Below are 27,512 nucleotides of genomic sequence, written 5' to 3'. Positions count from 1 at the left end.
ACCAGTACCACTACCTAGACCTGGCCCAGTAGAAGCATGTTTTCTTTGCTGGAAGCATCCAGGAAGACTCCAAAGGAGCAGCCACCTTACAGCACCAACTCCATGGGTTGGTCCTCCCACAGGCAACTCTTCACCTCTAGGGGAAAAAACCCTTATCCTTTAGTAATGAGGTTTTACACATATATGCACACTGTGCTCAATCAAAGAGAAATCCAGTAAAACCGAAAGTGCTCTTACTTTGCACAGAATGCCTTCTTGCCAAAAAAGTAGTGATTAAAACAGCACATTCATCCCCAGTTTGAGTCAAAGCCAGTAAAGTCAGCAGGATTCTTTCCACTGATTTAAAGGGGCTTAGGATCAGGCATTTTTATTATAAACAAATTACTAAATACAGCCAAGTTCTTTGGAACTACTTTGCTTATGTAAGTAAATCAATGAAAGCTGCTCTTATTCATGACAGTATGTCGTCTTCTATAGAGGGGATCTCTAAAATGATTTCAAATAGATAACGGGTGACAGTCTCAGCTGCAATCTTCTGTTACCCTCAATCATCACAGCTGGACATAGGTGCTATGGGATGGCAATGACAGCAGTGACATGGGCACACATGACAAGCACAGAGAGCTCTGTGCAGCCTACCTTGCTCACAGTTCTTGCCTCCGTAGCGCACGGGGCACTCACAGATGTACGTGTTCCACTTGTTGATGCACGTGCCTCCATTCTGGCACCAGTTGGTTTCACAATAGTTCCTCTGAGCTGCACAGCCTGCAATTCAGGAAAACCATTACTTTGTATGGTTTCAATAAAAAAAAGGCTCTGAATGACTGTATTGAGTTTTTACATAAAAAGAAGACATGACTACTATAGGTTTGTTTTTTAGCTTTTTTTTTTAAATGTTTTTGAGGTCAGTGAAGCAAAATGTGTATGGCAAAAGTTTATGTAAGCTGATCATGTGTTAAATGCACAAAGATAAGTCTGTCTATCAAAGGCATATGCTATGACTCTCTCCTTAATCCACAATCAATGCAACATACTTTAGAATTGCAATTTAGCTCTTACACAGACCTTCAGCAGCATGGACAGAAGGCACTTTCCATTTTTGTGTGTAAGAGCCAGTTTTTAAGATGATGAGAACATTTTGTATGCCTAATCACCGGAACTAATCCTGATCAGGGATCCAGGGACTGGAAATCAAATCAGAACTTCCAGCAGGCTGCTCCATGAAGCAGGTTTCACATTTGGGGAATTGCAGAATTTTATTTACAGAACAAACACAATTTATTAAAAAGTCATTGTAAGTGCTGTCTTTTTTGTGAACTAATCCCACTGGCTTTCAGAGCAAAATGACATTTAATAGGTAGTTTAAAAATAGAGGAGGAGAAGTCAATTTAGGAGTAAATTCCTGGCTGAAACTCCCAGCAATGCAGAAAGGCTAAACAAGCCCAGTCCTTTCTGATATGCTGCTGAATCCTGGAAGTGTGCCCTGTGCCACGGCCTATTGTACGCCTCCCTGGCACAGGTGTGGACTGCACATTACTCAAACAATGAGGTCGGGCCAGAGACACAGTGGCAACACAATGCCATACACCACCTGAAGTCCCTGCCCCATAGCTGCTTTGCCCTCAATAGTGCTAACAGGGGGACAGGGGACATTTCAGAACCCTGTGGCCCTTCCCCTTCCGGGGGTTCCTTGCAGTGCCAGCCTCGACATGCTAAGCCATGTCCCACATGCAGCTGTGGCAGAGACCTTTGTGGTGCTGACCCTTGGGGCACTGGTTGCCCATACCTGGCAGAGTGCCATTATTGGCAATGAAACCAGCCATGTCGATGGGCTTGCTGTCGATGGAGAGGTTCCTCATGCAGCCAATGAACTGCCTGTTGTGCACCGGGAAATCCTCAGGCAAGTTTGGGACACCACCAAGGAGGAGAGGGCCAGTCAGGTCCAAAGATCTGAAGAAACAAAGAAATGTTCATAATTACTTGCAAGGAGTTTGTTTTGTTTTGTTCTTTATCTTCTTATCTTTATATTTTGTTCTTTATCTTACTGCTTCCATAAGCACATTTAAGCTGTACTTCCCTCTGCTACATGAGCACATCCAGAGCTTGTTATCAAATGACTGTGCAGTAACACTAACTTTTAACTTAGGAGCTGTCATGTCCATATAGAATCCAGTGACCTGTCCCTAAAAGTTGCTAATATGCAGAAGAATATGAAAATTAGAGAAAAATGTGTAGCCACAGGACACTTCTTTCTGACCCCAGTCATGCAAGGACTGGCTGATGCCACTCAGCACAAGGTTGAGAAGCAGTACATTTTTATATAATGACTTAATTATCATATAGGGCCAACCCTTTTAAAATCCTCTGAGGATCTTAGTCTTAATGACATTTAGCGGATGTAGGTTCTACTAAATGACTCCACACTGTGTGAGAAGTGTTATCATCTGGTCATTTGGATTAGCCCCAGTTTTTATAGTGTATCCCTCTCTGGGGATATTAGAGCACCATGTGTCTCTCAGTGGTCTCTCTGCTATCATTACTTTATATCCCCCTATGTTGCTTGCTGTTCACCTCCTCTTTAAGCTCAAAAGTACTAATTTTTGTTTTTCTTTCTTCACAGGAAACCTTTTCTCATAACCAGTGATTTTCAATGGTTGTTTGTTTACATCCTTTATTCCTACCTCTTTTTTAGACAGGACTCTTAACTTAAAAGGTGGAAGTAATTCCATATCCCAAATGAAACTTTGTTACTTTTTGTTGTTATGTCACGTCTGTTTTTCCAACTTACTGATTAATCACTTAGTGCTCAGTGGTTAATTGCAAGCTGTTGAATCTCCACTGGAAAAAGAGAATGAGTGGAAAACACAAATACAGGGAATCCTTACTTTTTGGAGCCAGTCTGAGTGCCCTGGGCAGCACAGGTGTAGTTCCCAATGAGGCTCCCGAAGCGCACGGCCACTGCCGTGTCACAGTCGTCCACAGTCACCACAGCCACCTTCTCTCCAGAGGGCCCATGGGGAATTCCTAATCGGCCAATGTTTGGCTTCAAAAAGGAAATGGAACATGTCATACAGTGTTGAATACAGGTGGGATTTAAATGCTGGTTCAGTCAGCTCAACAACACACTTCTTACTACCCCCCAAAGAGGACAAAAATAGAAGATGTAAATGAAACAGCAGAAGTTGGGTTATCCCATGATATTTAGGCAAGGAAAAGCCCTGATGGATGACTTCAGTCAGAGTCCACACATGCCCAGTATGATACACAGGGTGGTCAGAAGTGGCTTTGGTCTTTTCCACAGCTGAACCACCTTGGACCAAATCACATTAAACAGGTGTTTTCCCACTTCTGCATAGTAAATTCTAATAAATTATGCTCATTTTGCACCTCTTCACTTCAAGGCAATGAAAACCCTAAAATGATGTATTATTACAACTGAAGTTTAAATTAAAGTCTTAAATCACATTTTCTCTGATGGCTGCATTCTGTCCAGGCTACCAGAAACTGAGTTCAGGCCTCTATAAAGCTGTAGTGAGGGGTTGTCTGATGACTGGAGGGAACTTAGATGAAACCTGCTTGCTCCAGCTACAAGATGGAGTGCATGAAAAACCACTGCCCATTGCTGGGTCAGCTGAGAAGCCCCCAGTTTCTAGTTACAGGAGAATAGAGACCAATGACCTGTGGAGCTGGACAATCAAAAATAATAGATGTATCTGTGCTTGCTCTCGTTCAGGCACACAGATGCAGGTGCAGCATGGAAGATGTGGCTTAGAGCAGCAATAAAAGCTCTGGCTTTTCCTCACCTCTGCTTCTCCCAGGCAGTAGGAAACTCCTGCCCACCCAGTCACAATGTGTCCTGGTGAACATGAGACACAAAGCTAGAATTATCACACTCAGCTTCACACCTCCACTGTTACTGGCTCACTCTGCCCATCACGTGCTCTCACTTGGTGTTCTCCCCACTTCAGCACCTACTGAGTGGGGAAATTCAGTGATCCCAACAGACAGGCTTTCCTATGGGACCACCAGGAATTCAATACCAGTCATCAAATTTCTGTGCTTCCACCACAAACAGATCCTTCATCATCTTCACTAATTTTGTCACTGATTAGATGCATTCTGAGTGACTGACAGGAGATGATGTTTTCTGTGTGGAAACTCAAGAGACAGATTTGTCCAGTGGAGAAGTACATTATGACTTAAAAAAGGTGCATGTGCAAACAGAATCATAGCACTCTCAGTGAAGAACTAGCAAATCCTGTAAGAAAACTGTTTCCATGTTTAATGTTCATATAGAGCTGAGGGGTCTTAATCTACCACACGTGCAAGATCTCTGAGGGCATTATGGGCACAAGAGAAGCACTGAGCTGAACTCTACTGGCTTTGCAAAGGGACACCCCACAGGAATGAAACCAGCAGGATCTGACCAGATGCACTGGTCCAAAACATATTTAAGTTCAAAGTCCAAACATATTTACTGGATGTGTTAATCACCAGTAGCTGCATCCATATGAAAATGAAGATGGCTGGGCATCTGTGGCTTGCTGTACACTTGCTTTAAAACATGTACTGCATGACTGCATTCTGAAATTCCTTATTTGTACAGCAAACAAGGAAGCAGTAAGGGGATAAATGAGTTCTTTCTGTTTCACTTACAGACACATAAATTTGTTAACATACTTACAGCCACTTTCATCATCTGTATAGAGACATTTATTTTAAGGGTAAGTATCCCAATATGTAAAAAACATTTTTAAAACATGTTTCCTGGTGTCAATTTCAGTTGGAAAGTATTTTCCATTTCCTCTATCAAGAACTAATGTGATCACATAGTTTGGCAGTTACTCAGTATAAGGTTTTGACCTCTCTTTAGTGATATTAAGGCAGATTTTATTTTTTCCGATACTCCCTGGACTTTGCCACTGCCTAGCTTGGAAAGACAGGAAACACACGTATTTGAAGTGCTGAAAATGCTTTGTATGCAATGATGGCAATGTTAGTGAGCAGCTTTTCAAAGTAAATTTAAAAATACATGGAAAACTAACCAACTGACAGGCAAGCCTTCCCTTCCAAAATTAAAATGTTTACATTCTGGGTGCTACTTCTATTCATTCAGAGGAATGATTCGATTAACATTTATGTTCTTGTGCTTCACTGAAATAATCTATTGTTTCTTACATGGAAGCCTTGACAAAGGCAGGGTATTTATTCCCTCAGCAGGGGGGATCTGCCCAATGTTAATCATGATTGCAACCTGATGAGACTCAGCACTTTGCAGCTGCTCCTTCACAGTCACTAGCTGCAGTAGCAAATTGATTTTTTTTTTACTTTTATATAACACAGAAACTGAAAAGTGTTTCTCTAGATGTTGACTGTTCATTGCAGTACAGATCTCTGGCATCTCTTGGGCTCTGATGACCACACAGAACCATGAAGAAAGGGAATATTGCAGTGAATGAGAAGAAATCTATTGGCAGTTCAAACCATGCTTAGTTGAAACACAAGGTAATTTGCTGACCATGTTAAAAGTCTCATTTGACAGAATTTGACAGGTTTTTTCCCAAAATGCAAGAATATGTTACTGGGAAAGGAAAGAGATATTTTCAGACTGAATTAATAGGCCGAGATCTCAAAATATGTGTCAAGTAATACACACTATCCATCTTCTCAACAGCTAACATAGGGAATGATTTATAATTGAAATAATGGGAAATAAATAAAAGACTTTGTCAGAGAAAGCCCAAGTTAAGAGCTCCTTCAGTGATTAATCATGGAACAGATTTTAATAATTAAATACTTTGATTAATGTTAAATATAGGTTACTGGTGATGTAAAGGATATTTAGAGTATCATGCATTTAAATAGTTAAATATCATGTATTTGAATAGTTGCATGCAAGAAAGAGAATTAATCCCACAACATGAAACTTGGGATCTGATGATTCAATTTTCAGACTCCTAGATGAATTCCTATTGCAGGCTCTGAAACTCTTAGCACTAAATGATGAAAAATAATTAAAAAACCTTACTAATTAACTACAAAACAATGAGGAACCATGGTGAGATTGAAAGGTTAAAAAGGCAATACAACACTGGGCTGTTGCACAGATGCATATGAGGAAACTTTCATAACACTGAACAGGATGGAATGTTTGGGCAGTTTTGTTTCCATTTACTTAAAATACCTTCCAATTACAGCAGGTGCACAGAACAGCAGCCAGAGCAAGTTTACCATATCAAACAGGCAAAATGGACTTGGCATGTTTAGCCTAGCAAAGTAAAGGCTAGAGAAGAGTTTTGGAAACAAGATGCCATCACTGCAATGCACACAGTTTAAGAATAAAGGGGTATAAGATGCCCATGAATAATGTAGGCTGGTAATCACCAGGGGATGCTCAGCCATAGGAGGGATCATTGTTGGGAAAGTAGCAGGGCTGAAAATGATTTAAAAAAACTTTATTTGTTTATGATTATAGAAGTCCATTTTAGCACATGACTGGCCTATGTTTGAAAGAAAATGAGTGACAGTGAGTAGTACTTGGAAAAGGCAACAGAAAGTGAATTGCCAATACTACATGACAGCACACACATTCACATTTCAAGCATGATCTTTGCCTCAATGAAATCCTACTGGAGCAAGACTGATCCCTAACAGTAGGAACAGCTAACACTAACCAGCGTTAATTCACACTATTATTTTCTGGAAATATGTTCAAGGAGTTAAAAGCCAGACTTTCATCTGGGTACTTAGCAGTCCTTTCTGCCTGTCAGACCCATCTCCTGAAATACATGCTACCCGAAAGGCAAGTTTCATTAGCTGTGCCAATTCTGCACTCATGAGTAAATGTGCAGTGTGGTGTACAGGAATTTACCAGCATGACCCCCATTAATAGTAATGCAAGTCATGTAACTGAGTTCCTGCTCATGGAGCTGAAAATTTACCTTTTGCTGCCTAACCCTAAAGGCTTCCTTTTCAGTTAGTGCTTCTCCAGAAAGAAGCTGGGATTCAAATTTCAAAGACCACATGCTGTAACACTGAGTAGCAAGAAGAGGTACCAAACAGTGCCAGAGAGAAAACCTGGTCTCCCTTAAACAAACTATGAAAGAAGTGCATTATTCCGGGCCTCAAATGAAAGGAAGAAAAAGCAGCCCTGAGTGTTGCAGTGTTTTATCACTATCACATGATGATTCTTCAAACATTCTGTGCATCCCATAATGAAATTCATTTTGTTTGTTATACTGACTCTTATGTTTTTATGTTATAGTCACATATAGGGTCACCTGGAGAAAAGAAATAGTCCTGTCTTAGGATCAATATGGGGCAGCACAAGTCCCCTACCTTTTTCTTCATCTGTAAACCAAGATTAACCATATTTACGTTCCTCAAAAGATGAAAATTAGTACCTAAAACTGTAAACAATGAAATGAAACTTAAATTTGCCTCACTGAGCTTTCATGAAGATCACTTGTTCTGATCTATAAGTGACAATCGCCCATCTCATGTCTAACCCATGATATTCACCTTTGCCCAGAGAGTCACAGGCAAAATGTGACTACAGGAATGGCAGCCTCCTAGGATGTATTTTGAAAACTGCAGCTCCCTTTCTGTCCATAGCAGAGGTTACAGTGAGACTCATCTACTGTCTCAGCAGTGAGCTGGAGGAGTGACCTCCTTGAGCCACAACAGGGTATGGAACTCCCTTTGACCACCTGTAGTGACTTTCTCAGGTTGCAGTGAGAGAACACCACTTGGAGGTATTTTCCTAGTGATGCCAAATCTGATTTTTGTGAAACTCAGTTACAGGGCAATGTTTGGACTTCTCCCCATAAATTCAACAGTAAGAAGGACATGTAGCTTCTCCCAGGTGAAAAACCCTGAGAAGCTTGATCTGTGAACTTGTGTTTTACAAGTGGAGACCAGACAGAGGAGAGAAAGTCATCAAAACACATCTGTTTATAGTTTGCAAATCTACTGCACAAATCCACTGTGATTACACTTAGAACATCAGAGGTGGATATTCTGATGTGGCTCAGTTTTGTTTGGGTTCTCTATTATGTTTAAGTAAATATTTAAACTGCGAGAGCCCACACAGTTACTTATTAGAGACACAGCTGGTGTAACGATGCACAGTGAATGGAAAAGACATACAGATCCACAGACAATGGGAGCCCTTGTCCTAAACACTTAACCCTTGTATTTTAGATCATATGTCCTACTGTTTCCAAGTCAGGATACAAAACTGTTGGAGAGGTTTAAGCAAGTAGTCCAATCCTGGGCAGACTTATTTTAAATTAAACCAGATGAGATAGTATCTGTACATGTAATAGTAATACTGCAAAGTTCAAATGTTTGTTTAGTCAATCAGCAGCAGTGGTGACACTCGGATTCCTAGATCTCACCCTTTTATTAGTTAATCTGCAAGATAATAGTCTGTTCCAGAGGTCTCACAAACATTTCCTCCACCAGACAACTTTTTTCCAACTTCCATTCCTAGATAAAAACTTGCCACTTGACTTTTATCACAGATGGGAAGAGCGAGAGTGGTTTTGGTCAGCCATCAGAGAGTGCTCCAACATAAGGGATATTCCCTGAGCTCAGAGTGAAAGCTGTGCTCTCCAGCCCAAACCCAGGCCAGGAGGTCTTCCTCCTGCTTCAGCCACCCCATTGAGTTTTTTGAAGGAGCTGAGGAGATGATTCAGCAGCAGACTGTAAGGCCAAGACTTAGAAAATGCAAACCAGTACTGCCTGCAGATGAGACACAATGTACCTTGTTACACTTGGCACCAGGAGGAGACCAAATTTCTTGGGGGTCAGATGTTGCATATTGTAAATTCTGCATTTTCTCAGCTCACTGTATACATTAAAAATATACTTATTTTAGACAGTCAGTCTTCTTGCACAATGCTTTGCATGACATAGCTTAATATTCAGAGCTTGGCTTGTTTGTCTTTTTAATAAGTGGAAGAAGAAAAGCCATCCTGAAGTCAGTGCCAGCCTTTCAGTGATTCCAAGAGTTTGCTTACCAGACAGTAAGTTACCCTTCTGTTTTTGTTAATTAGTAGCTAATGATTTATTGGCCATTTGGAGTGGTTAAAGGTTAAAAAGAATCTGTTTCCTTGTTATTTTTTTTAACACTCTCCTCTTCATTGTTAATGCGCTGGTTCAGACCCCACCACCCACAAAAGTGCTGGGTGGAAAATGCCTTAAACCTTTTGGGGCTCTTTGCTTTTTAACACTTCCAGCTACAGTAATAACAGGGGAAAATGGAGTAAATGTCATTGGGTCCTGCTGGAGACATTGGAGTGAGTGGCAGAGGGTCTTGCTAGAGGCATTTGGGCAAGTGGCACAGGGTCCTGCTGGGGGCATTGCAGTGAGTGGCACAGGGTCCTGCTGGGGGCACTGCAGTGAGTGGCACAGGGTCCTGCTGGGGGCACTGCAGTGAGTGGCACAGGGTCCTGCTGGGGCTATTGGAGTGAGTGGCACAGGGTCCTGCTGGGGGCACTGCAGTGAGTGGCACAGGGTCCTGCTGGAGACATTGGAGTGAGTGGCACAGGGTCCTGCTGGGGGCACTGCAATGAGTGGCACAGGGTCCTGCTGGGGGCACTGCAGTGAGTGGCACAGGGTCCTGCTGGGGCTATTGGAGTGAGTGGCACAGGGTCCTGCTGGGGGCACTGCAATGAGTGGCACAGGGTCCTGTTGGGGGCACTGGGGCAAGTGGCACTGGCTGGAGGCTGCTGCTGCTGGGGCTGCAGCCTTGCCAGGGTCCTGCCCGGCTCCCTGGCGCTCATTAGGCCGCCCGCCAGCCCCAGCTGCTTCGTTAACCCGCCGGCCCCTGCTCCCGCTCCGCCGCGGGGAAGGGAGGAGCCCCTGCCGTTCCCAGGCGATGCTGTGCTGCTTCAGTGCTCAAAAAGCTCATTAAGGGCCCATGGAGCGGCGGTCTCCCCGGACAAGCTGCCGGAGCCCAGCTCCCCCAGCAAGGAAAATAAATAAATAAACAGGAAAAAATAAACAGGGACAGCACACTGCTCACAGTCCTGCGGGGAGACACTAGGAAATGCCAGAGGAGCTTAGCATGGACTTGCAGACCGCTCTGATCAATCAGGAAGCTCCAAATCAGGCCAGATTACAGAAACCACTAACGTTAATCTTTGTTTTCTGGAGTTTCCCCTTGCAGATTTCCAGAGCACCTTGAAGATAGGCGGTGTGAAGAACAGATCCTGATTAGTCACCAGGGAAAGGCAGGACAAGTCATTTCACATAACCCCCTTAACTCCTTTGATGTATGTATCCCCTTTATTCACTGAATATTTTAATGGCATTTCTCTATACAAATTTGACTCAAGTCTGTACAGAAACACGAGAGCTTGTGACAGTGAAAAGGAAAACCAAAGAGCTTCCCATCAGTGAGTAAAAAATGCAAATCCTAAAAAGCCATCAGACCAGTTTCTTTTCCTAGAGAAACGGCCTGCAACACCAATCATCAGGATCTGGGCTGGCCTACAAAGTCAAGCGAGTTTTACTGGCCTGATTTGTTATCTCCTTTAGGGCTGCATCCAGAGGCTAAACTTTGATATTCAAAGCAGGAGGTTTCAGCACAGCTATGAGACCTGGCACTAGTGAATGGCACTGCCCAAATTGCTGCTGTTCTTCCAGTGCTGGGGCAGAGATGGGGAGCAGCTCCTCCTGTCACAACATGTGGCAGTGGCACAACAGGGCTGTGAAAAGCCATGGTTACACAGGCATGGCATCCAGATATGCTCCTTGCTTCTACAGCATGACCAGGATCTTCACAAATATCATCCAGCAAAGGGTATATTGCTAGTTCTGACTAATTTTGGCAAGGGCTGCTGTAGTGCTGATGGGAAGATGAGTTTTCTCTGTCTGCAAATGGAAATTTTATCCTCAAATGTGTATTCCCAGATGCTTCTCAGCTCTTTGAGGCTGAATCAGTGACACAGCAAGACAGACCTGTTTTGGCTGTCAAGAGACCATTCTCTCTCTCCTCAAGACAACATTCAGTTTTCCATGTGGCAGACAGCACTCACCACAGTGCTCTGCTGCTGAGGGTGTCCTGTCCTTCCTCTGCAGCCCTTTCCTCATGCTGATCTGCCCCTGTGGCTGATGTCCCTTCTCCCTGACCTTTCCTGCCCTCTGAACCCTTTTTCTGCCTATTTTGCTGTCTCACTCTCTTTCTACCAACAAGGATGTTCTCCAGCATTTTTGGAGAACTGGGAAAGAAGAACATATCCTTTCATGCTGGAAGAGCCCCCTTGTTCTCCCCTGCTGTCCTCTTCCACTTCAGCAAATCCTTCTCCCTTTGCCACTTGTCCCTATTTACCTGCCAAAGAACAATTCTGAAATATTTTTTGCTTTATATAAATCTTGTAAGTTCTATGACATATTTTTGCATCCAGAATGTCAATGTGGCTGCTCTCAGAGTCCAAGAAATACCTGTGACACTTATGTACAGCAACTAACCTCTTTCTGGACAGATCCCTGGGGACACCTTGCCAAGCAAACTGCTGCTTAGTGTGGTAATGGAGTCACATTTCTGCCTATAACATCCAGGAATCCCACACTTTTCCATGGGCTCATTCCCTATCCCCATGGCTGGATCTTTATGAGGATCTCCTGGCACACAAGAGACTTCTGCAAGGCCAGGTAACTGCAAAGTGCTGCTTCCTCTCACTACACAGACACATACAAAATACCTGAAAAGTTGCTGCAAATCAGTGAGCTACTGTAATTTACTACATGATTTAATTGTGCTAACAGTGCACTTCAAAGAACTCGCACCAAATTCCTGAGGTGCCATTCCAATGACTCTGTGGCTTTGAGCAAGGCCTTGCCAGGCTGGGCTGCAGAGCACAACCTTTAAGCACTGTCCCCAGGGCCTTAGGGAGAACCAAGGACCATCCAGATTGTGCCAGGTCTCATGGAGATCCCAAAAATCACCATTTTGGGAGGTGCCACTAAATGTCTAGGGATTTTTGCAGAGGTGACAGATGGCTTGAGCAAACTGGGCTCAGGAGCATCGCTGGGTGCCAGGTTCCCCAGCGTGACCTGAGAGCCCCACACCAGGAGGAAAAGCCACACACAGCCACACCCAGTTCAGATGTGGGGTGCACACCCCAGATGGACACACCAGTTAAACCTTTAAAACCTGGGTGATGTGAGAAGAGTAAGCACTGAACAGCCTTGACAAAGATGAGCCTTCCAAAAGAGGAGGGATTCAGGCTGGTTTTGCCAAGACACAGTCTCTTACTGTGCAGATGTTTTCTAAAAGTTCCTGTTTGTGTTTGCATATAAAATCACCACCACAACAATCAGTGTTTTTCAGGTGGTGTTTGCAAACTCTGTGAGAGCAACAGTTCCAAAAAGCAGGCGGGGGAGAGAACAAGCCAGGCCCTGGGTACACGCTTTCCCTCCCTTCCCCAGTCCCAGAGATTTCTCAAAGCTGTCACTGAGAGCTGAGCTACTCAGTGCTGGGGAGCAGGTCACACTTTACATCTCAATGACCTCCACATGACTTTCACTGCTTTACACTTTAATTTCCCGAGACACAGATTTAGAGGTGAGTTATTTGTTATTTTGTGTCAAGACAATGGAATGTCGCTCCACAGCCAAAGCCTGATTTCCTTTCCCAGATATCAATCACTTCACACTTACCCTCCACTAGAAAAAAAAAAAAAAAGCAAACAAAACACCAACAAAAACAATTACTAATTGAAATCCACATGAATAAATATCTGTGGAATTGCAGGGAGGGACTTTTAAAGTCCAGGCTCACATATCTTTGTTCCACAAGGGCAGATCAGCCGCCCACCCCCCATCCCTTTACACCCACTAACACCTGCAAGGGCTCCACAACCAGCCAGAGCAAGAAAAAGTAAATATTAGCCAGGCAGCCCTCCAGTGCTTTTCAGGAGATGTTAGGAATGTAAATGGTTGCCATAGGCCAGGCCAAAGTCCCACTGAGGGAGTGGTAAGATGCTGTGCAAGTGTGTAAGAACGGGGCAAGTGTGCAGCAACAATTCTGCTCCCTCTGAGCTTTCCACCTGCAATACTGCAGGCTGGAACTCAAGACAGGTTTTCACAGGGTTCTGTCACATTTTTTGAATCTATGGGACTCATGTTCTCATCTAATCAGTCTTTTGCTTTATGCAACCACAGAATATAACCCAGTGAGTCCTGCTCAATAACATCACTTGAACCCAAGTGAAAATGTTCCTTTAGAAAGGGAAATACTGACTTGATTTAAAGATTTCAGGGGACAGCAAGAACATCCAAACTGTGGGCAGATATATTAATTCTAATCAGAATCTGTCAAGGTTCAGTTTCTGTATAGCAAATCTATGGTCTTACCTCGAGGAGGACTTTCATTGATGATCCTCTAGATTTGGGTGGAAGAGGATGAATTTGACCTCAGCAAGGATGTGAGTGTATGAATCATGAGCCAGAAAACCAGGAAATGACTCACAAAAGGAACTATTTTTTCTGAGATTACCTTTTCTCATGGCATTTTAAAAATTGAGTTCTGAGCATGTGGGAAATTACATCTTTTGCATTCAGACATGAAGAACATATTTTATGTGTTTGACTAGAACAACATTCTGAACTTCAAATGTAAAATGCAGAATGCATTCAGTAATGAAAATCTAATTTCTTTCCTTCCTCTACCTGCTTGCAATTTTAATTGCTAGGGTTTTTTTAAGTGGCCATGCCCAGTAGCACCAAAAATATAGATCAGTAATACAAATGCAGAGCTACAAATTCCTCATACCCTCATCTTGTACATGAGCCTCCAGCACTACCTACCACACCTTTCACCAGTACACAAGACTACCCACCAAAAAGGACAATAATCTGCTGATACAGCAACTTCTGTTCTTGTAAGAAAGTTGTGAAAAAACTTCATAACCTGCTTCTGGCTAACCACCTTGGTATTCCAGTCAAATTTCCTTACCCTCTTGAGCTGAGAACCAAATTAAACATGAATGTCTCTCAGGATGCTGCTTAAAAAATTTGGTTGTGGCTAGAAAAGAAAGTGACTTTTACACTTGAAATGCTTTTTTTCTTGTAAAGCTGAAGAAACCCTGTGAAGAAACCCTTTCTCTGTGAAGATCAGGCCCCCCAGTTACATGGGTAAGTACAGCTAAGTATTCAAAAACTTGAGCTAATGAACTGACTGTGGTCATGCTCCCTGTGGTTTTGGTGTCCTGCAGGCTTCCCTGTGCATAAGCCATGGCAGAACTTTTGATCCCATGAAAATGCCATAGAAGGAAAGGCATCCAGCACAAATTGATGATCTGGTGAGGTGTACCATCCACACTGCTGGATGTTAGCACCATCCACCACCTCCTCCTTGCTGTAACACCACTGGCCTCCAGACCCTGCTGTACATTCTGCTATTAAACAATTCACAATGAGATGGGTGATAAGGGAATGATAACATTGGAAGAAATATAGTTAAATCTTAAGTAAGAATATGTGGTTTCTTTTAAGAGGAAGCACTATGTTGTAATGCACTTTCTGCCTTGCACACTTAGGAGAGCCTTTAAAAGATCTATTGGCATTTCTTAGAAATACCATGAATTTAGGTTTTGAAATGCCACAAAATTCTATTTCCTTCTGGAAAAATATGCTCAGAGAAGTAGGGTGCTCCTAATTGAATAACATTTTCAGTATTTGCAGTATCTCTCCACCTCCACGGTTTGCTTGACATGGCAATTACTGTTCTGCATTTTTCTTTATCAGATAATGCCAAGCAATGCTGGAGCAGGTCTGTGTCAATCACAAATGCTGTAAACACAGCACGTCAATCTGAGCCAGCAAAATCCAAACTCTGGCAGTGCCACATCTGATCAACAGTGGCATTACCATAATCTTCAACAACTGCATTGTTTGTTTAGAAAATCTCCCTCAATCCCTTAACAAATTAGTCTGGAAGCCACCAAGAGGATTAACTTCAAAAATTCTCCCTCAGATCACTATTACATCTGCTCCGATGTCACCAGTGATCGACATTTGCATAAGTCATACCCAAACGTTATTGCTAATTGTTTTTCAGTTATTTGACTTCTATTGGGGTCTGTCTTTTCCAACCAAGGTAAAAAACTCAGCACTCAGCTGGGCAATCCTGCTGTGGTGTGAGAGGTGCTGCCCAGCAAAAGGGGCAATACCAAATACCTAAGAATTTAATCACCAGCCACTTTTCCTGACCGCTCAGATTCAGAGGCAAACGATACTGGGTGGTTGGTGTCTTGGATACTGTGAGGGCAGTGTCTTGCACCCAGGGTCCAATGACAAAGTTATGCCTAGCTGGTGGCAGCTATGTGGCTTTTCTCCAAGGAGCTGGCAATCCCTATTCAGCTGCAGGCATGTGCCTGCCTCATAAATCACCCACAGTGCTGGCAGCCTCCTTGGCAGGCTCAGCAGGGAGACCAAGAGCTGAGCAAACAAGGTGTTTGTGCTGGAAAGCTCACATGAGGTGGGAGTGGGATGGCACAGGGAAGCCTGTGCTGAGCTACTGCCTGGTGCTGCCTGCTGGTCCTGGGGCAACAGAGAGCTGAGAACCCAATCTAACAAGGAGTGGTTCGCTTTACAGGAAAGAGAGCAGCAATCAGTGCCATTCTTGTTTTTTGGCACAATTGTCACAGTCTGAGTTTCACTACAATGTTGTAGTGAAAAGCATTCTGCCTTTTTTTTTTTTTTTCCAAGGCAAAATGACAAAATCAATTGTCAGTGCTGGATATGGAATATATTTCCATAACAGGCAAATTTGCAATCAACAGAGAAGGTCTGTGTTTTCAGAAGGAAACAAGATAACCTATCTGTCAGCTCCAAAGGCACCTCGTGCAGGAGCACGTGTGCCAGAGGCAGCAGGGTCTGTGCTTGTCTCTGCAGCAGACTGTCACAGGTTGCTGCACTCACCCCACCCTATTGAAAACAAATTGCTGCATTCACCTCTCCAGCACAGAGCTGCACCACTCCCACTGCCTGCACTGCCTGTGCCACTTGTGCTTCTGCCCTTGGATTAAAAGGCACTTCCTGCCTGCCCGCGCCAGGGGATTGATTGCAAGCGGCCACCAAGCTTCAGCTGCCCACGACTACAACAACACACAGCCCTGTAGATCTTGATTTTTGGGGTATAACTGTGTCACCCCCTCTTGGTGATGGGTGGCTGCATGAAACTTGGTCTCAGCTGGCTCCTGGGTGGGAGAACAGGGGTGGACCTGAGTTTTAAAGTAAAAGTTTTGTGTACACATCCTCAAGTTGTTCAGCAGTGCTCTGCCTCTGGCCACTGTTAGGCAGTTGGGTGACATGAGCTTCCAGAATCAAAACAGAGGCTCTAGTAAAACAAAGGCAGTAATGAATGTTAGAGATTTGCTGTAAAGATAATCCTGAAGATAATTCTGCCAACAAGTGGAAGACATCAGGCATGCAAGAGTATAAGACATACAGGAGTTGTACAGGACTGTACTTTGCAACTGGTTGATTCTTCTGCTTAATTTTAAAAATGGGGGGATGCATCCTTAGCTGCCCAGAACTGCAAAAACTCAGCAAACCCCAAACCCAGTAACCTTCCCTTACATATCCAAGCTTGCCAGGTAAACATTGCAATTTTTATCTCAAGGTCTTTTCTCCTTATACAGGAATTATAGAAAGTCTTTATCTGTTAAGCCCCACACAGCTGCTCATTCTCTTTCCCCACAAAAGGATGGGGGAGAGAATCAGAAGGGTAAAAGTGAGAAAATTTGTGGGTTGAGATAAAGACACTTTAATAGGTAAAGCAAAGGCTGTGCACACATGCAAAGCAAAACAAGGAATTTATTCACCACTTCCCATGGGCAAGGAAGATGTTCAGTCATCCTCAGGAAAGCAGGGCTCTGTCACATGTAACAGTGACTTGGGAAGACAAATGTCATCCCTGTGAACATCCCCCCATTCCTTCTTCTTCCCTTCCATCATATGGCCTGGGGTACCCCTCTGGTCAGCTGTCCTGCCTGTCCCCCCCAGTCCTTGTGCACCACCAGCCTCCTCACTGCTGGGGCAGTCTGAGGAGTAGAAAAGTCCTTGACTTTGTGAAAGCCCTGCCCAGCAGCAACTCAAAGGTCCCTGCATTACCAACACTGCCTTCAGCACAAATACAAAACACAGCCCATATTAGCTGCTGTGAAGAAAGTTAACTTTACCCCAGCCAAACCCAGTACACTTGGGCATGACAAAAATTGCACATGGAGATAAAGACTGTACATGGAGTGAAGGTGGGTGATTCAGAACAGACCAGCAGATGCTTTTTGTTTTAACATTAAGAGTATTGACAGATATCTTCAGGTGTGCTCTTAATTTATGCCTCTTTGGACACCTATATTCACAGAACTTCCATATGACATTCCTTTTTCTGACCGCCATATTGCCTGACTAGCTACAGGAACAGCATCATATGAAACCCTGATCTGGCCTGGAATTGCTTTTTTTCTTCCTGACTTTTCCTCCATGACCCTGCCCTTCCTTCCATTTTATCCTAAATCCTGAGCAAGTGCAGGTAGGATCTGTTTCTCTGTTGTGAACAGCTTCATCCCAAGTCTTCCTGAGCTGGCAGCAGTCCCAAATCCACACCATCCCAAGCCCCTCAGCTGCCCACAGCTGGATCACAGCAAGGCACACAAGCTCTGTCTAACAGTGCTGGAGAGCCCCACTCAGACACCATGAACAAATGGGGCCCACTGAGGTGTCCCAGATATGGAGCTGGTGGGTTTTGGCCAGAGGCCACCCCTGGCATCCACAGCCAGTCTGTGGCACTACTAGTGATCCATAGTATGGAGGATTTGTGGATGCAGACTTCAAAAAATCAGCTCTGTGGTGCTACACACAGCTGTGGGGGCATGGTAAAGTAATCCTTCACGATCAGCTTTGGCCAAGGAGCTCCCAGGGGAGGGAGGAGCTGCCTTCCCACCCACTCACTCACCTGCTGAGCAAGCACAGGGGGAGAGCAGCTGTACCCACCCCAGGTATGGAAAATAAGATACAAGTGGGACTTGGCACTGAAACACAGGGTGTTCTGGCACTGTAAACAGCTTTCAGCCAGTGGATGAGGGATAAAACCTCCATGAGATGGGAAGGTACTGGGAAATTCTAGTGCATGAGTGGGCTGACAGCTAAATCTCTACAGTATTAACTCAGTCTTCAGTGATATTCAAGCTGCAGCTTGCCCCAGACGAAGGCCAGTTAACTCAAGAGAAACCATCACTTACCACAGGCAGGAAACTTTTGAATTCATACGTGAGTCTAATTGAGAGCAATGCACCTCCTGTCCTTTGAATTCACAACACACCGAAGACCAACCCTAATCACCCTCACTTCTTTCAAGTTTATCTCTAACTGAAGAATTTGCCTGTTTTCTCTGCAGTTGTCTAAGTGCAGGTCTGGGTTCTTCTGGTGGGAAGTGCACAGGGATGAGAGTCAGCAGGCCCCTACTAACTGTAATCACTCTGAAGGGGTGAGCTACTCCCAAGACAGGCAAGTATCTGAAACAAAACCCATGGCATGTCTCAATCAAAGACATTCAAGGAGGGAGAGAAAGAACAGCAGCTTACTATTGATTATCAGATATGAGAAGAAATCTCATCCCAGTTATGGAAAAAGAGTAATATTTGTCCTGAATAGCTCATCCTAGGAGACTGTAGGTTCAAGAGACCAGTACAGTGGAGGCACCCACTCCTAGGCACCCACCATTTTACACCTCCTGACCATGGAAGCGGATCCCACCACAGGCACTGCCTGACAGCACACAGAAATTGTTCCTTTTGTGAGTCACCCAGTGAGTCATTCAGGACTTTGTTCATCCTATCCCCCAGAATTACTGCACTGCACATCAGACACTCACTGAGAGTTTGTTTCTATACGGTTTCCCAGGTTTTCTGTGATTGAGGTGAAATTATCCTGTGCTCTCTTAAAGAGGTGCAGAAGGACCTTCTGCTTACAGAACAGTAACATCCTTAAGCAACTTGGATGTCATATATGTATAAGTAACACATAATATACAGAGCATATAAATACAAATATACAGGTACATGCCCTCTATAATTAAAGGAACATGTCCATACTCAAAATATTTTATGTTGTGCCAAATGATGAATTCTACCCTGAGGTAATGAGTCAGGTAAAACATTAACATAAGTTTGATAGTATATCTCAAATGCTGAACAGAAATGTGTTTCTATCAGGAGTTTGGGAGAGTGGCTTGAACTTTGCACTTAATTAAAAACACCACTCACTACAGGGTCCAGTAAAATCTGCTGTTTCAGGTAATACCTACCTGTATGTACAATGAATGCCAGACAGTTCAAATAATGCCATTGTTACTGAGCATCATCACCATCAAACATGGGTGTGCTCCTATTCCAACAAGTATCAGCACAGCTAAACCTGGTCACTGTCACTCATGCTGGCAGGCTCAGGAGAGCCAAAGGATGAGGACCAAACTCCATCAGAGGCTGACTATATTCTCACCATCTGGAGAGGTAAATAGGGCAGCTGACATTGCTGCTGCCCCTTACACCAGCTATCCTGTGGACAAGCAGCAGGCTGTTTGTACTATTTTTTAATCAGTTTTATTTTCCAGGCTGAAATCTTCCTCCTTCTTCCACCTTCCCTTTCAAAATAACTTTTTAAATTCCATTTCTTCTAAATTTCTTATCAATATATACCTCCTGAGAAAGCAGGTCACTCATGGGTTACCTTTAATTCAATACTCCCCATTGATTTTAATGACTGCAAGATCAGGACCCCACTAAATAATGTGTTTGAGCTATCAGAGTCAGCAAGTGGCCTTCCTCTCTTCCCCCACTGTCAGCAAACATCTGTAATGGCAAGTTACAGGTAAACTGATACCTTGCTACTGGGAAGCTGAAAAACTTCTAATATACAGCTGAAACTAGATAATGGTTATAAAACACTCCTAGTTCACTTCTGCTGTCTTATAGCTTCTAATTCCTCCCCCTTGATGTCCTCCCTTCCAGAAATTCAATACAGAGCCAACACTTAGTACAAGTTCCATGTGCTTCCCTCAGGCATTTCTGCTGAAACCAGCTGGTTTCCTCCAATGTAGGGAGCATCCACTTCCATCACTACACAGTGAATGAAATGGCATTGCTTCCCTTCCTCTGATACAATCTGTTTCCTTACTGCAATGTTTTACAGTGCTGGCACATACCAGGGTTGGTAAGAAAGCATCAAATACTTGAACTGACAGAGAACTGCTTTGATGCCTCTCTGCAAACACAGTGCAGCAAAGCCAGCTCTGGACTTATCTTTTACTGATGAGGCTCCAGTGTTTGTCCCCAAGTGGCAGGGGACCTTCTGATATTAGTTAATTCTAATTAGTTAATTCTATTTGTTAATTCTAAACCATCATTTTTCAACAGCAATAAAGATAAATATTACCAAGCACATCACTTCTGAGCTAAGTACAGAAAATACTTTACAGGAGTCACTTCTACACTTGCTTCTCATTTCATTATGGTTATTAGCAAACTGACTTTGTGCAGGGTGACCTTGCACATCACCAGGATGTGTCTATTAAGAAAACAGCTGCTGCTGAAGTTTTTTAATGCAAGAAAGACAAATCAATAAATTGGATCTCCAAGGATATCTGTGATGATGATTATTCCCATGGACAACATTGGCAAGAGATGTCTAAAAAGGAGCAAAGACCAGAAGCTCCCCAGGCAAACAGAAGAATGGAAAAAGGGGTGAGGAACACCAAAGGGATGCTGGTGGAGGCAGCCCCTGTGGCCCTGCTGCCAGGAAAAGACAGAGGCAGACAGGAGGGAGGAGAGTCCAGAAGGGTCTGAAGGTGAGGATCAAACATGAGCCAGAGACAGGGAGGAGGGAGACAGCTCAGGGGAGCTCTGCATGCTCAGAAAGGTTATGCAGTGTCTGAGCAGAACAAAGGGGCTGTGTAGCCTTGGGATGATGAACTGACACTGCAGTAGGATTTTGGAAAGAGTGGAAGGATGCAGTACCTGCAAACTAATGTGTGTGCATGATTTCATATTTCAAAACTCATGAGTTTTGGTACTCTTTGAATCAACAGAGATTCAAAGATCTCAACTGTGTCAAGTTTAGACACAGCATCCCATTTATCTTGGCACAACTCAAATCCCTAAATTGTCCCTGTCTTTTCAACCTCCTCACAGGAACTTTACTTCCAGCTTTGTTAAAACATGAAGTAGCCAAGAAACTGCTGTACAAACAAATACCAGCTGAGGTGAAGGCTTAACCCTGGGGCAGGGTGTGGGGGCAGCCTGGTGGGCAGTGCTGCAGAGCTGCCTCCAGCTGTCACTGCCCTGCAACACCCACTCCCTCTGCCACTGCTGGAGAGCTGGTGTGAGCAATTCTCAGATGTGCTGGGAAGTGCTGAGAGCACCTGAATACAAACTGGTGAGCATTTCCTACTTGTGCCATTTACTCAATGTTGTGAGCTCCCCCCTCCAGCCCAAATTTAACCATCCTGCAATAAATGCTGCTAAGGGGAAGGTGATGACCTCAGTCTCTCACACGGACAGCAAAGGGCACAGTGCAGCTCTCCACACAGTGACCCTGCTTTTCATCACTTTCATGTCACACAAGTGGCAAAGGCAGTAAAGTCAGCAGTGTTTCCTGGTGTTTCCCTCTGCTCTCCCTCTCTGCCCTGAATTTTGTCCTGTTCAGTGGAGACTGGCTCATTTCACTTCAAAAAACTGGGCAGAAGAAGAAAATGATGACAGGACACATGTGTTAACAACGAGAAAACACCAGCTGCTAACATGGCTCACTACCAGTCTTGAACCACAGCAAGCCCTGAAAATGAGGCAGGGGTTTATTTTTAACATCTGTGTCAGATCTCTTTGCCTTTTAAAGAGCATTCCTCTGCTGCTTAGGCCCCTTATCTGCTCCTTGGCACATCAGTGAGCTGGTCCAGCAGCTCTCCCTGCAGCTGTGCCCAGGAGCCTGAAAGCTGGAGTGTCCCTCCACTGCCTCAGCAACTGCTGTGCACTCTGCCAGAGTAATCCTCTAACAAATATGCACACATGGGAACAGCAGAAGAGCTTCAGTGTCCACAGATGTGTGCATAGCAACACACCAAGCTTCAATTCTATTTCTCTGGGCTCCAGATAGCAAAGAGTATATTGCATATATTAAGCACAAAACTTAATTAAGTTTAATTTTTTTTTAATATAAAATACTAATAGAAAGCTTTTTACTACCTCAATAAAATATCCTTAGGCTAGGAGATCCTATCTAGGAGTCAAAATAAAATTTTAATCCTCCCATTCAAACTGCCACGCAAACTGTGATGAAAGGATGCAGCACTGGGAAATAAAAAGCTTGCTGATCATATTAATCCTCCATCTCCCATTCAGCTTCCTACACCAGTATCCTGTTTCCTTTTTAACAGCCAACAATGCTTCTCTATTTCCTTATGTGATTCCCCTAAAATGCTCCATGTCAGACTTAAAAGCAATGCTTCTTAGTCACTAAATGAACTCTAATTTTTGTTATGGTTTATAGATCATCTCTGACATCTACCTGTAAATAGTGACACTGTACACTCTAAAAGCCTGTTTTGTGGTTCATCATGAAATGGCTGCTCTGCACAGAGAGCCTGCAATCCTTTTAGTTTAGTCAGACTGATCCTGTGACCAAGTGGCAGCTGAGGGACAAGGACTGCAGAGTCCACCTCTGAGTGGCATGGACTGCATGCAGTGACAACTTTTGAATTTCTCTTGTGTATCCTTTTATATAGCAGACAAAAAATTACTCAGTAAGTGTTTTATTACTGAAAGCTGTGCACCTTTTAATAATGATATTTTACAAACCAGAGAAGGTAGTGCTAGCTAAACTCATCATTTGACAAGAAAAGACAGCTACAGGAAAGAATTTTCTTTGTTTCAGGAAATTCTACACTGGTTGGTAGTTATTACACTGAAGGCTGCTGCACAGCACAATTTTTTTAATGAGACACAAGTGAATCAGTTGGTTTAGATACACTGACACTTGTAACAGCTTAAAAAACTGAAAATGAAAATAGTTCCAAGTACTATGAAGGTTTCCCTAGGAGTATTTCTGGAAAAAATGGACTACACCTAGTTTTGCCTTCCTGGGTCAAAACTCAAATGTCCTATGAGAGAATTTTTGTTCCAGGCAAGGTAAGCAAGACCATTTGTGCAGAGCTGTACAAAGGTGCCTGGTGAAACAAGTACAATTCAGGTCACCTGCACATGTCAGGCCAGAGCTAGCTGCCCCTGTTGCTGTGTGAACAGCAGGGTTAGCAGCAGCACAATCAGCCTTACCTTGTTGTAGTACTGCACCTGCACCGAGTGCCACTGCCCGTCGCTGACCCCGCCCGCAATGAACGGCGCCACCGTCGTGGTTGTCTCCCCTGCAAAACAGCCAGGAGGGAAAAGTGAGTCACCATCACTGCAAGAAACACAGAGAGACTCTCACTGGGCACAGGATGCAGCCACCTTGCCTCATCGGGAGGAAACTGGGTTTGTCCTGCACGACAATAAATATCCCCAGTTTCATGGAGTTACTCTGGTGCACAAAAACCATTTTTTGGCACATTTGGGTGAATTATATTTTTTTAATCATGTTTCTGCAAAGTGTGGTAGCAGATGCATTGAGTACCTACAACTATTGCTGAAGTGATCAACTGAGGGAGAAATGTACATGAATTTTTCTGTATTTTTGCCACGAGCACCCTTTGAGGTGTTTTTTTAGTATGATGAGTATTGTGATGGAATATTTTTTCAGGGAAGGGAAGCTACTCCCTGTTAGAGCTGAGACAGTGAAATCCAAAAGTACTCTAGTATAAAACCCTTGGTAACCTTGGGCTCAGCAAAATTTTACCAGTGATTAATGAAATTATTGGCAGCCTTTCAGTGTTTATATTTGAAAGCAAGACTTTGCCATTGCAATTGGAAAGCTGAAGCTTTTAAGCCAGGACAGAGTCAGTAGACCCAGCTCAGTAACCAGTCATATCTGTTTTGAGGTAGCAGCAAAATAAACATTCATGTTGAAAGTACATAATAGGCCTGGCACAGAGAAGGAATTGCTCACTTTTTTTTCTTTTTTTTTTTAACAGTTGGAAATTTCTACATAATAAACCACAGGAAAAGTAACTCCCCTTGTAAACTAACAAAGCTCATAGTATTGTTGAGCTTAAAAAGTACTTTCAACTCTGTATTTGCAACAAATACATAAGTCAAGTATTATTCTTGTGTCCCCTACTCTCCTTTAACTCCCATCCCATGTATTTCTGTGATTTAAACAATACATATTTCAGTTTAGCATGTATGACATCCTGCTGTGATGGTTTTTATAATTTAGTGATAAAATCTATACAAATAATTGGGCTTTTTATTCAGCTATCAAGTGTCTGCAAAAGGAAGATCACTGTTCTGCAATCCTTTTGCTCTGCTTTCTGAGAAAAAGTTGTTGCGACATGTAACACAGTGAGATCAGGTGTCCAAAACTTGTACTGTTCATTAAAAGCCACTTAAAACTATAAAACATAAACCATTCTCCTTCCAAAGAAAATACCATTTGTAATATGCAGGACCAGACCTGCTCTCAGGTGCAGCAGTGCAAATCTAAATTTAGTTTCATGTATCTTAAAGGAGTTCCTTCACATTTAAATGCCTATAAGTGCAAGCAGAATTTATTTTTTCCCATTCATCCTCAGGGTACCTTCCAAGCAATTTGATTCAAGTTTAGACAGGTGAAGTAGAGCTACAGAAGAAAGCACATCTCTCTGCAACATGTTATTTCCTTACACTAATCCATTCAGAAACCTGCCTTAAAATCTAATTTGGACAACTTTGAGGTAATAAAGGGGAAATGTAACTGGATATCTTCAACCCAAAGGGCCCACTATGCACTCAGCATTGCTGGTAAATCAGTGGGGTCACACAGGATTCAGCACGGGGTCTGAGGGCAGCAGCCATCACTGGTGATGAGTGTGCAACACCAATGCAGGCTGTGCTTCTGTTTCTATGGCTTTACTGCTTGCAATGTCTCACTTTCCACAAAAATTAAACAGGAGTTGTCCTGAATATGGATAATGGGAAATAGCAGGATTATTTCCTGAACTACGTGCCCAATATAGAGGCACAAACATCTCACTTCACCTACCCATAACTCTACTTGACTTAAAGGACAACAGCCCTTTCTAGATATTTGTTTTAGTTTTAGTAGAAAAATACCTTAAACCTGTGACAACCAGAGTTTGTCTACACTACTGAGATTTCATTAAGTCACCGAAAGCACAGATCTTCTTCTGGGCATATGTCCTGCTTGAACTTTGCTTGTCAGCCCTCCCCTCTCTCTTCTCCTACTAGCACCAAAGACACTTGCTCAGTTCTAGTGCAGAAAGCAGCCAAAGCTGCCACTTGTTGTTTCATGGCCCACTGTAGCAATGAGCATGCAGTTTTTTTCTCCTCAATTCACAGTTCTCTTCAATTTGTTGTTTTTTTATGGCTTCTTCTAAGAGGAGGTGCTTCTCCAGGGCAGAAATGCATTCTAGAGGCAGACTGCTCCTCCCCAGTCCCTAATGAATGGCAGGCCATTTTCACTTCTGCTAGCTTTTCCTTTGGCTTGCATTGATTTTTAAGATAACATTTATGCACCTCTGATGGTGTAGTATAAACACACAAGATTTATCACAGTATGATAAAATGAAGTCTCATTTAAATTTAAGCAAACATTGGCTTGGAGGCTAACATTCAGGCTAGTGCCAATCTTTTATAGTAGTCATAAACTCTGGCTTTTATAACTGATATGTTGACAAGCTCCTGCCTACGACAGTGAGAGTGATCACCACAAACCGCTACAATCTGGAGCACACCCGGCATCAGTTGTTTACTGTGCAATGTCAGCCAGTAAATTAATGAGGCAGCAAATAGCCATATAAAATCACTGAAGTGCATTTCCAAATGGCTTGAGAGGATCTCCTGACTTCAATGAGGAATGCTTGACTCGAGTGAAAGCTCACCTGCAGAGAAGGTGAGCTGGATCTGCTCCTCGATGATCTCCAAGGCAATGAAGTCGTGCTTCTCGTTGAAACGCCCGTTGTAGAGGAGGAGAGCATTCCTCTCCCTGGTTGCAAACCTAGAACACAGAGACATGGAGTTAGCTTGTGCTTAACAGCTTATGGATTAAGGACTGATGGTCAAGTCACCCAGAAGAAAGAAGGCATTGTGTTTAGCAGATAAACAAGCCTTTGAATCAATCCGCAGAGAGAAAATTGTAAAACTGAGGAGTCAGCCGCAGGATAAATCTACTCTTTCACAATCAACAAGGCAAGCAGATGGAAATTACAGAAATCTACTCTGCAGAGATCTGCTGACCCTCACGAGGGCTAAAATTAGGCAGACACAAGATGCAACAGCAGTATCTGACACTCACCAAACAGTAGCACTTACTACACTCTGCAAACAGTGTGACAGCTAGAAAGCATTTTCACTTCAAAGGGGGGGATCCTTGCTGCCTGCTTGCTGTCTAAATGCTACAGTGTCCTAGGACAGTCATCAACTGATGAAAAAAGCCTCATGGGGGAGTAAGACAAAAGTTACTTTAATAATGCCATTGGAAAATCAGAGTTAGTCAATCAACAGGTCAGTCAAGTGGAAGAAAGAAAATAAGCACTCAAATGATTTCACTAGATCAGCACTAACAGGTGCATTTGGATTTTGTTTATCTTGTGCTACTAATATGAGATGTATCTTTCCTGCAGAAAAAGGGGAAACCCCACTTTTTAAAAAGCCTATTTTTTTGTCAGCACAGACCATTTTTAAAAAATTTCTGCTCGTTGTGAGTATTTTATATTTTTTAATTGAATTCTCTTATCTCTGGAGAGTTGCACACAGCTTTCATCTACTCAGAAATGCAAAAAAAAATATTACACTTTACATAAACATTTTTACAAATATTAATATTAGATAAAGAGAGAAAAAGAGAGAAACCATGGGAATTTCTTGCATTTCCCAATGGCAATTTAGCCTGATTTTGTATCCTGAACTTCAGGAAATATGCTTGATTTAAATTAACCCATTTTCCTACAAATGAATGAAATACTGAACACAGCTAATGAAATGAAATCTGTCTTCCACAGACAAAAGAAGTGACTCTGGTGCCTGTCATATCATGTCTAATAGCAAGACTCTCACGTGATGCAGCAAAACCTGCATTTCAGAGAATGGGAACCAAGCAGTATTTTAGAATACCAGGGTTGGTATTTGAAAGAAAAAGTTCCAAAGATAAAGAATAATTTTTACCAAAATTGTTTGTCAGACATATGTATGCTGTGGATCACACTGAATAGAGACCTTTCAGAATTTGAGCTACATGGAAATGGGAAATTTTATTAATATATTTTTTAATGTTTTTGAAGGATAATGAGTTGTTCTGGTTCAAAAAACAGAAGTCACAAATTTGATATTTCCTGTAAAATTCAAATTTCAAAG

At 43.0% G+C, this 27,512-nt stretch overlaps 1 protein-coding gene across 6 annotated transcripts in view; it reads right to left on the bottom strand.

The window, feature by feature from the left end:
* The window catches only part of CELSR1 (cadherin EGF LAG seven-pass G-type receptor 1), a 164,709-nt gene that overhangs the window by 44,656 nt on the left and 92,541 nt on the right, over positions 1-27,512 (bottom strand). For all 6 annotated transcript variants that reach the window (XM_066550785.1, XM_066550791.1, XM_066550786.1 and 3 more), the window contains exons 4-8: positions 26,042-26,157; positions 23,340-23,428; positions 2,886-3,043; positions 1,787-1,950; positions 640-765 (exon numbers count right to left, since the gene is read on the bottom strand). In XM_066550785.1, the coding sequence (XP_066406882.1) occupies positions 640-765; positions 1,787-1,950; positions 2,886-3,043; positions 23,340-23,428; positions 26,042-26,157 (653 nt within the window). The remainder of the gene's footprint in view (positions 1-639; positions 766-1,786; positions 1,951-2,885; positions 3,044-23,339; positions 23,429-26,041; positions 26,158-27,512) is intronic.

Source organism: Molothrus aeneus, chromosome 5 (genome assembly GCF_037042795.1).
Source record: "Molothrus aeneus isolate 106 chromosome 5, BPBGC_Maene_1.0, whole genome shotgun sequence".
NCBI classification, from domain to species: Eukaryota; Metazoa; Chordata; class Aves; order Passeriformes; family Icteridae; genus Molothrus; species Molothrus aeneus.
This window is presented reverse-complemented; position numbering and strand designations above follow the sequence as displayed.